The sequence below is a fragment of the Paramacrobiotus metropolitanus genome, unplaced genomic scaffold, assembly GCF_019649055.1.
Source record: "Paramacrobiotus metropolitanus isolate TYO unplaced genomic scaffold, Prichtersi_v1.0 Parri_scaffold0000003, whole genome shotgun sequence".
NCBI classification, from domain to species: Eukaryota; Metazoa; Tardigrada; class Eutardigrada; order Parachela; family Macrobiotidae; genus Paramacrobiotus; species Paramacrobiotus metropolitanus.
In genome coordinates this window covers 294881-305620 of record NW_026570223.1, presented here as the reverse complement: position 1 = coordinate 305620, position 10740 = coordinate 294881, and the positions used below count along the sequence as shown (strand labels likewise).

At 44.6% G+C, this 10740-nt stretch overlaps 2 protein-coding genes across 4 annotated transcripts; one reads left to right on the top strand and one right to left on the bottom strand.

Annotated features, from left to right (window-relative positions):
• Nucleotides 1–306: 306 nt before the first annotated feature.
• LOC129594812 (dehydrogenase/reductase SDR family member 11-like) lies at nt 307–1950 on the bottom strand. Of its 3 annotated transcripts, none has more exons than XM_055491653.1 (6): nt 1766–1831; nt 1564–1700; nt 1285–1488; nt 1136–1230; nt 918–1053; nt 307–847 (listed from the first exon to the last, which is right to left on the bottom strand). In XM_055491653.1, exons 2-6 carry the CDS (start codon nt 1693–1695, stop codon nt 632–634), a joined length of 783 nt encoding a protein of 260 aa, XP_055347628.1. In that variant the 5' UTR covers nt 1696–1700; nt 1766–1831; the 3' UTR covers nt 307–631. The 3 variants fall into 3 exon arrangements, with proteins under 3 accessions (XP_055347628.1, XP_055347619.1, XP_055347612.1); XM_055491644.1 differs by having other exon boundaries at nt 308–847; nt 1799–1950; XM_055491637.1 differs by having other exon boundaries at nt 308–847; nt 1564–1856.
• Nucleotides 1951–2330: 380 nt separating this feature from the next.
• LOC129593026 (dehydrogenase/reductase SDR family member 11-like) lies at nt 2331–6437 on the top strand. The gene is made up of 9 exons (XM_055489210.1): nt 2331–2576; nt 2643–2846; nt 2918–3012; nt 3116–3251; nt 3322–3522; nt 5474–5671; nt 5760–5854; nt 5926–6055; nt 6123–6437. Exons 1-9 carry the CDS (start codon nt 2349–2351, stop codon nt 6327–6329), a joined length of 1494 nt encoding a protein of 497 aa, XP_055345185.1. The 5' UTR covers nt 2331–2348; the 3' UTR covers nt 6330–6437.
• Nucleotides 6438–10740: the final 4303 nt, after the last annotated feature.

Genomic DNA, 10740 nt, shown 5'->3' with positions numbered 1-10740 from the left:
GCTTCGGATCGGCCACAAACATGAGGATTAGTGCTGTACAATACTCCTATAGTACGAGTAGCTAGAGCACGACTGCACGACGTCTTCGGCCGCCAGGCCTAGATGCAAACTCATTAACCTCATGATCACTGCATAATGTACCGTAGTAAATAATCTCACGCAAATACCGCTTTGGAAGCGGTTTTTTGGGCAGTATATCGGAAGGCGAGTTGAAAGCTGGAACAAGACCGGAGCTAGACATAAATTATAACGACGTGCGCGTATGTTACCAGTATGCATTACGATCATGAAATTAATATGTCATCAAAATTACAAACCAGGGAAGCACCTAAAATGTAAAGATGGGCTACATTATACGCCGTGTTACACAGTTGTCATGCGCAAAGAAATCAGTATTTAAACGCCGGTAACAATAAACGGTAACATCAACCGTCGCTGCGTCAAAGCATGGCGCACACGCTCTGGTTGCAGAAATCGAATGAAATATGATTATACGCAAAGAAATATTTCCACAGTATTAATTTTGAAGAAACGAGAAAATGTGACTTGACCGTCAAGAGTATTATTACTAATGCCATTCATGCACTACGATATTACTGCCAGCCAGATTAACATATTAACTGAATTCGCTTTACACCTGTGGCTGCTGTGTCGGACAGACAATCAAGGTTTTTACGTTGACATGTTGCGGAGCGGCCAGAACAAACAACACCGTATCAGCGATATCGTCGCCGTTCAGGCATTTGTAGTCTTTGGTGAAGTCTTTACCAGAATCGATTGTCGGCATTCCGGCCTGGGCCATGGAACGCTGGAGGATCTCCGTCAGTACCACGCCCGGGCTAATGTCCTATTAGGTAGAAAAAAGCGGTTACGTAACATTGTCCATCGCAGCAATGCTTCGTGGTCGCGATTCTTACGGTAACCCTCATGTCGTTCTTCGGTTCCATCGCCCGCACTTCGCGGTGCAGTGATTCTGTCAGAGAAGTGATCATATGCTTCGTGCCGCTGTAGAAGTGGTAGGCGGGCAGATTAATCGGAAAATGGCCACCGTAGCTGTAGAATTAAAATAGGTAAGTTCGATAAAACTCCTTGGTTGGACACCGAAATAAACTAAAGCAATTCTCGACCCACGCACCTGTTGATATTGATGATGTTTCCATCAGTGACGCCGTCTTTCTGCATCAGTTTCAGTGCCTCCCTGGCGCAGACACTTAAACCAAGGACGTTTACCTACCACCCGACCAATTAGCACACTGCTCTACGGTGACAACATATCAAGCTCACCTCCAGCATTTCCCGCCATTTCTCTGTTCTGCCCGACATCAGCGGATCCAACTGCACCAAACCGGCATTGTTGACCAGCACATCGACATGTCCGTATTTTTTTGCAACGTGCTCGAACATCGCGGTTATTTGTTGTGGCTGGCTGACATCACACTGTACCGGTTCAACGCGGCCTGGTCCTTTTTCATGTTTCTTAACCAATTCCTGCATTCAAATCGCTCAGTATTAGTAAAAACGTGTTAGTGCCCGCTAAAGTAAAAATGCGAAGGATCGTTATACATTGATTTTTTCCACGTTTCGCGCGCATCCGATCACATTCATTCCGCTGCGTGCTAGTGCATCGGCAATGGCATACCCGATTCCCGCGGATGCACCGGTCACCAAGGCTGTTCGACCTTTCCAGCGTTCCATAATAACTAAAAGTATGAACGCTCTGTTTAAACAAGGAAGGTTTAACAAATTTAGTCCCAAGGAAACGAACTTCTTGAAAATGTTTTCCTTTAAACCCGTATACCTGCTATGTTTTTCAGGTTGAAGCGTAAAACCGCAACTACCGTCAGTCGCTCCTATAAACGCACGCATTCTTTATATCATTCCATGTTCGGTGGCCAACGAAGCGTAGAGAAATAGCTGAGTCAGATAACCGCAAGTTGTTTTGTTTGCGGAGAAAAGATTTCCACGCTCTTTCTTATGACAACCTGTTTGGCAAGCGCTTCCATTGTGTTTTTGAATACTTCGAAGTAAGCCAAGTAGTACTGTAGGATTTAATTTTCTGTTGAATATTGAGCCTAATGAATGATATGCACGCTAAGAGCACGTGAGAAGCAGGAGTGTATATCTGTAGCACCGGTAAATCGTAAACCTACATGCAAGACGACAACAACATAAACCGGTTTCCTTAAGGAAACTCACGAAACGTTTTCCGTACTGTACAATAAACATCAAAGGGGCGTTCGCCAACCACCATGAAAGAGATGTGTTTATCGTACAGAATAGGTGAGCCACTAGCCTGCGGCGTAAAATTTAAGAATAAAATCCTCACCATAGGTTCAAACTTTCATCGCATGACTAAACACTTTTGCAGTAATCCTTTAGGTACAACAGATTCTTTTTTTGCGACAGACGTCTACCGTAAAAATATACGCTTAGCGCAAATAACGATGGAGCGCTGGAAAGGCCGCACAGCACTGGTGACGGGCGCATCGTCCGGTATTGGCTACGCCATCGCCGATGCACTGGCAGGAAGCGGGATGAAAGTGGTTGGCTGCGCGCGCAACCTGGAAAAAATCCATGTACGCTGATCCAGTTGCGCATTTGCCTGTGCTGCTGTATTATAAAAAAATAGCTTGTTATAACAGGAATTAGCCAAGAAGCACGGAAAAGGACCCGGCAGCATCGAAGCGATTAAGTGTGATGTCAGCCAGCCGCAGCAGATCGCCGCCATGTTCGAGCAAATCCGTAAACAACACGGTCATGTCGATGTACTGGTTAACAACGCCGGAGTGGTGCAACTGGATTCGCTGTTGTCCGGTCGAACTGAAAAATGGCGAGAAATGTTGGAGGTTTGCATACTTCTATATCAATCAACACAATGACCAAGGAAAGTTTGTTTATGAAATTGTTCACTCTATAGATCAATGTTCTCGGTTTAAGTGTCTGCGCCAGGGAAGCTCTGAAGCTTATGCAACAAGACGGAGTTACTGATGGAAATATCATCAACATCAACAGGTCAGTCGGTTGTCTATGTGCTGTACATTTATAAAATACAAAGTATTCAAGTACAGTATTTTTAAAGAAAACAAAGTATAATTAGGTATTTGTTTAAATTCAGTTATGGTGGCCACATCCACTTGAATGCCGCCCCCTATCATTTCTACTCCGGCACTAAACATATGATCACATCTCTGACGGAATCACTGCACCGGGAAGTACGCGCCATGGAGCCGAAAAACAATATTCGCGTTACGGTAATCTAAACCACCACAAACGCCATCATTAGATACAGGAGAAACAAACGTATTTCCTGATATTATGCAGGATATCAGCCCCGGAGTTGTGGCTACGGACATCTTCCAGCGCTCCGCGGCCAGCGCCGAACACCCACCGGAAGCAGGAGGATTTGGGACGGATTTCCAGCCGTTGTCCGGCGAAGACATTGCCAACAGCGTGCTGTACATTCTGGGGGCACCGCAGCATGTCAATGTTAAGACATTTATCGTCTGTCCCACTAAGCAGCCAGCAATTTAATACGAAGGTGACCGTCCAAGTAGTCCGGACCGCATATTTGAGCGCCGGATGTTGTGGCGATTAAACCGCTTAACAAGTTTAACATGAAATTTTATCCAGAATTGGGTTCAGTCTCCGCATCCACGAAAATATAATCAAATTTACGATTACCGGATGTTTGGGCGGTTTCAGGGCCACAAGATGCGCCGTACATTTAGGACGGTGACAACTGAAACTATACAAATAACACGAAAAGCTAGGAGCTTATAGGATTTCTGAAATATTCGTCTGGTGCCAAGTGAGCTAGCAGAATCGCAATGACTGTCAAATACTGAAATACAGAGCGGAGTTAATTTAACAGTGACCTTTATAAAGCTGCGTTACGGGTACAAAATGGCGTTTGCAGCTGGACAGTTGCTGCACAATATATACATAGATATGGCCCATTTCGTACCACTCTAGAAAACCGACCCCCTTTTTTTGTTACTGTATTCCATGTATTCCTAAGTATTCCGGTTGTATTCCTACTGTATTTTCCGCTTCCGATATAATCTGATTTCAGTAGTATTCTGTGCCAATGACCATGTATTCCTACGTATTCCACCTGTATTCTGCCCAAATTCAAGGCGTATTCTAAGTTTTTTAATTCGAAAACCCAAGAATATCTGTACATGGAGAATACAGGCGGAATACGGGAGCATACGAGAAACACTAAAGAAGACCAAAGTCATGTCTAAATTAAAGCTATATAATGGAAAATCCCTCGCGACGACGCGAATACAGTAGGAATACAGGCAGAATACGGATGGAATACGTGGGAATACTGCTAAAGACTGAAGGGACCTTAGTCATAGAGGCGAGATTAGTATATCTGTGGAGTGTGCCCGTATTCCCACGTATACTACCTGCATTCTGCCTGTATTCCTAAAGTATTCCCTAACTCTCTTATCTAACCTTTACGGCTACTGTCTTCCTGCAGCATGTTAGCGCATTCCCACGTATTCAGCCAGTATTCACCAAGTATTCCCTGCTGTTCTAGTTAAAAACCTAAGAAGCCTAAGAAACCGAAGAATACATTGTCAACACGGACAGCATACGGGTAGAATACGTGGCAATACGGTAATACAGCACAGGAAGACATAGTTGGAAAAGCAAAATAATGGAGAACATAACGTGAATACAGACAAAATACGTGTGGAATACATAGGAATACGTGGAATACAGTGAACAAAAAAGGGGCCGATTTTATAGAGTGGTACGAAATGGGCCATAGGTGTAGGTATGTGCAACGTCCGCCTCTACCGATTTGCCGCGCTTATAATTCTTTCTCGTACTTTCTTCGATATCAGTCATAAGTAATCTGTTTGCATACGATTGCATCAGCACCTGTATGGCAGTCAAGCCGGCAAATCTTTCCGCCATTTGCAACGTGTTGTCTCTCGCTTAACCTGCATATAAACTGTACCGTCATGCCAGGTAAGCAGCTAATCTTATCCATCAGCTGTTTAGTTATAACGGCGCGATGACTTTATAAAGCGTGGTTGTGGCAGTCAGACAGTCCGCAAACTAAAAAACGTTTCATTCACGGATTTCTACCCAACCCATTCGTATTTAGTTAAGTTACGCGGCCTGCGCTACTTACGTTTTTAGCGTTATACCAAATTTTCATAAATTTCATCACGTGATGGACCGTTGGCGAGGTCGTACAGCACTGGTAACGGGAGCTTCGTCTGGCATCGGATTGGCGGCGGCGGAAACACTGGCACGCCAGGGAATGAATGTTATCGGATGCGCGCGGAACCTGGAAAAAATCGAGGTACAGAGTAATGCAAGAGGAAAATTAAAAGTGATGCACATACGAAACTGAATCGCGACCGCGCTGAACTGCGTCATTTTGGGAAAGGGCGGTAATGCCTCCAGTCATAATGTGTATCATACACTCGTACATTGTAGGCCCTAAATAAGTAACACTTTACCAAAAGGCGCCGGGACCGTGCGCGCTATCAAATGTGATATCTTCAAAGAGGAAGATATCAAGCGCATGTTCGCGGAGATCGAGAAGACCCACAAACACGTGGACGTTCTTGTGAATAATGCCGGCATGGCCAAACCCGATACGCTCTCAACCGGTAGTGCTGATCAGTGGCGCGAGATGATCGATGTACGTCAGTATGCAGTGTTTGATTGTGTACATTTACAGTATGTATACCAGCAGCTCCATTAATAAGTTTCAAAACTTTTCTCGTCAGGTCAACGTTATGGGGCTGTCTATCTGCGCGCGTGAAGCCTTGCGACTAATGGCTAAGAACCAAATCTCCGATGGTCACATTATCAATATCAACAGGTAATCAGCATTCTGCTTAACCGACACTTAAAGGAACAACTTAAGCAGCGATGTTGTGTTATTGAGTACAGTATGGCGGGTCATTCGATCCCGCCGATGGCTAGCACCCACTTCTATTCAGCCACCAAACATATGGTCATCGCGCTGACGGAGGCGCTGTACCGCGAAGTGAAGGATATCTCCAAAAAGATCCGCGTAACGGTCAGTTGTACGCTGCGAAATAATAACTGAATGCGGGATACAATAATTCTTACTGGTTTCTGTACAGAGCATCAGTCCAGGTGCCGTACAGACCGACTTCAGTAACCGATGGGTTGGTGAGGAGAATGTAAAGCAGATGCAAGGCGCCTTTGGTGGCATGAAGGAGCTCGAAGCGCAGGACATCGCTAACGCTATCGCTTATGTCGTTAATCCACCGCTGCATGTGTGTATTAAGGAACTCATTATCGCGCCCACGGAGCAGTTTGCGTTTTAAATTCGATGATTTTAACTTTAAATCTAGCTGTTTGGTTCATTAATAGTTCTGTATTGCTAGAGTGCTATTCCGTACTTTTTCTGGGTTTGTGTAGATACGAGAAAAGCTGACACAACGAATAACACCAGTCAGCGACTCAAATAAAAATTTTACGAAGTGCTTTTATAATAATCATTTACGAATAGGAGTACGAAGTATAGAACTTTCGACAAATGATATCCCAAAATCCAAACACTAAGCCCCACACTAAGCCCAAAATCCAATCCAACAGCGCAAATGAATTACATAAAAACGACGAATTCGATATAAAACAACGGTGAAAGAGAAGAAAGACAATGATCAAACATAAAATAACATAAGTCCGGACGGAGGAATAACATAAGTCCGGACGCTTTCAGATTTTTGTGTGTTTCAGGTAGGTGTGTAACCCTGTATTATTTAAATTTTAAACTATGAAGTGACATGAACTATGGAAGCATGCACAGTACTGTTATTAATTCATTATTAAATCAGCACAAAATTGGTAATTCTAAATTCACAATGAATAAATGAAGGTACACTTTACTTTTTATTGACAAGCCGGTGCTGCTATTTTTTCCGCTACGTGGTACGCTAAGATGGACGCACGTTAGACGTGCTGTAATACCGCGTTGGTCCTCTGGGAGATCTGCCAACGCTGCGCCTTCGCAGGTGCATGTTGCCAAATTGAACGTCCTCCTGATTTATAATAATATGGCAGCCAGTCAACCACCATGGATGTTGCTTCGCACGTCACCAACTACAGGAGTTCAGCTGTCCGCTAATACGGAAACTAAGTACTCAGTACTCAAACGCTACGTAGCACGTTAAGATGCACGCAAGTTAGGCGTAATTGTGATTTGAGTACTGATGTAACATCAGGATATAGCATAGATGAAGGGTTTCAGTTGAAATTGTTGTGCTGGTACTTGTCTCATGATACCAAGTCTTTTTGTTAAAGAACTTATACATGCTGTACAAAAACCTCCGCTTTTCAAATAATACCTTTTTTGCATTTTGCGTTTGGTGGATCAAAGACTTGGGATTCCTTCATGATAGCGATCGCACAGTACTCGTATGGTTATTAATTAAGAATTGGAAAGTTGGATAGTACTTTCTGTATTCTCTTACAGTCTTTAATTATTCCTTAATAGTTTTTATTATTGGCCAAATTGTCCCAACTCCTAGAGTCTTTCTTGCATCTGGCATCCGTTTCCTGCATGGTGGTGGCAGAAAACATTCGACTGGAAAAGAAGGTCTAACATTAGGAAGCTTCTTCCCGACGGTTATTTTGGCTTCATATGAGATCAGTGACCCCTCAATGTGCAAGCGTACGTATTTTTGCGTAGCCTACAACACTGCCACGTTTTTTAATAAAAAAACGTTTTGCACTAATTATTGAATAATGCAGTGCAGTTGACCCCAGTTCCGCCCTTGGCGAACGCTGCGAATATAGGGAAACGAGGCTGGTATATGTGTGAGTGCCAGTATTATTTCTCTGTACTAATGCATCATTAATGTGATAGCGGCCATGACAGACTCCGTGAATGTGGATTTCATAAAATCAATGCAAAGTCTGTGCAAATGCCGGGGACTTGATGAGACGACGGCTTTGGTGATAGCTAAAACTCCATCGGCAGCATACGCAAATATCTATTAGTATAGTAAATCTTTGATCGCAATTGGTGCCTTAGGGGGCGGCCTTACGTAAATGTTTGTTATCATCTATAAGTGTAGCTAAATCCTTGATCGCAATTGGTGCCTTAGGTGGGCGGCCTTCCGTGAATATTTATTATGGCTTCAATAAATCGGCGCCGTCGATGCCTGGCGACATTAGGATAGCGAATACTGTATGCGACACAAAGTTATAGCACACCTGTAATTCTTCCTATCGTATTTACACAACAGACCTGAACTTGATCGTTATACCGTTACGCTTTAGCCGTATAAAAGAATTGTTATTTACCGAAAATTTATTCATAGCACCACCCCGTGCTTTTGTACTTACAATTAATTGCACTGCACTACTTCAGTGCTTATGTACATAAGTACACATACCGTACAACGAGGCTCATGTTAAGGTTTAGGTTATAATTTGTATGATCATTGCAGTGGTTTTAATTTTTCTGATTGCAACTTTTTACATCAAATAATTATTAGTGTTGACTGCTTGCATTAAATTTTGGGGATCAGCATTACGCTCTTGATATTATCGGAGTATAGTACTTATTTACGGCCGCGGTAGATACTGTTGTACCTTGTTAAGCTCTTATTATGTACGTAAACTTTTACTGCATCGCATCAGTCTGGGTCCAAATCCCAGTTTTAATATTCGCATGTGTTCGCTGCAGTTCGCAAGATTCGCCAAGTTCATGTAAAGGTTAAAGTGTATCCAGAATACCTTAACATTATTACAGCTTGGAACGTAAACGTAACTAATTTATATAGTATTTATGTGAATTACTAGCACGAGGCGTGTTACTGATGTGTTGCATAAGAGAGGGGTCCTTTGTTACGAACGTTTTGTTGCGAATAAGCCGAAACCTCATAAAAAATTGAATAAACTTAGTTTATATTTGTTTTGCATTTTTCTCGCGGTGGTCGGGATTTCCGTTAAGTACTCAGCCCGGGGGCTAAAAACCTTGTTATGCTGTTGTTACAAGGGCTGAAGGTGGTCAGCTGTTAAAACAAAGCTATGTAATACTCGACTCGCGTCCCAGACAGAACCCTTGGCATACATAATGCTAATAACAAGATTATATAAAACAGGAAAAGGGTATGTAGATCGACTTAAACCGCTTCCTTAGCCAACTGACCGAAAGTTGCCAATACAGGAATACCAGAACCGGTATACCAATGGTTAGGCTTATTTTTTATAACCTTAGCAGCAACCTTGGCGAACGCTGCGAATAAGAGAAAACAGAACCAGCATCCAAAGTGCTAGGATTATTTAACAAAACCTCAGCAGCAACTTTGGCAACACTGCAAATATGAAAAAATCTGAGCCGGCATACTAATAGTTAGGCTTATTAGCAAAGAACCTTAGCAAGAACCTTGGCGAACACTGCGAAGGCTGCGAATGTGGAAAAACCAGAACCGGCATAATCAAGCGAGCGAGCGAAGCGAGCGAGCGTTTTTAATCTGCCGTGCGACATGCGGAGAGCTGGGTCCCCGGGGTCCAGGGGCGAAGCCCCTGGCCAGGGTTTGGGGCGGAGCCCCAATAAGCAGGGGGTGCGGGGGGCGCAGCCCCCCGCTGAAACAATTGAGAAGGTAGTCAAAACATTGAAAAACTAACCGGGTTATTTTTGACGGACCTGCTGCAGTTAATGTATTCGGGTCCGTTTTTTAGAACCCGGTCCGGGAATTTTGCCCGCCCTGGGTGGAACGATTTTGAGGAACCGACATGCGGGGAACCACCGGGGCATTTTTCACGAACCCGCCATACAAACAGTATGGAGGGTCCGTTTTTTAGATCCCCGTCCGGGAATTTTGCCCGCCCGGTTGGTGCGTTTTTGGGGAACCGACATGCGGGGAACCACCGGGGCATTTTTCACGAACCCGCCATACAAATAGTATGGAGGGTCCGTTTTTTAAAACCCGGTCCGGGAATTTTGCCCGCCATGGGTGGATCGTTTTTGAAGAACCGACATGCGGGGAACCACCGGGGCATTTTTCACGAACCCGCCATGCAAACAGTATGGAAGGTCCGTTTTTTAGAACCCGGTCCGGGAATTTTGCCCGCCCTGGGTGGAACGTTTTTGAGGAACCGACATGCGGGGAACCACCGGGGCATTTTTCACGAACCCGCCATACAAACAGTATGGAAGGTCCGTTTTTTAGAACCCGGTCCGGGAATTTTGCCCGCCCTGGGTGGATCGTATTTGAAGAACCGACATGCGGGGAACCACCGGGGCATTTTTCATCAACCCGCCATGCAAACAGTATGGAAGGTCCGTTTTTTAGAACCCGGTCCGGGATATTTGCCCGCCCTGGGTGGAACGTTTTTGAGGAACCGACATGCGGGGAACCACCGGGGCATTTTTCACGAACCCGCCATACAAACAGTATAGAGGGTCCTTTTTTAGATGCCGGTCCGGGAATTTTGCCCGCCCGGTTGGTGCGTTTTTGGGGAACCGACATGCGGGGAACCACCGGGGCATTTTTCACGAACCCGCCATACAAATAGTATGGAGGGTCCGTTTTTTAGAACCTGGTCCGGGAATTTTGCCCGCCATGGGTGGATCGTTTTTGAAGAACCGACATGCGGGGAACCACCGGGGCATTTTTCACGAACCCGCCATACAAACAGTATGGAAGGTCCGTTTTTTAGAACCCGGTCCGGGAATTTTGCCCGCCCTGGGTGGATCGTTTTTGAAGAACCGACATGCGGGGA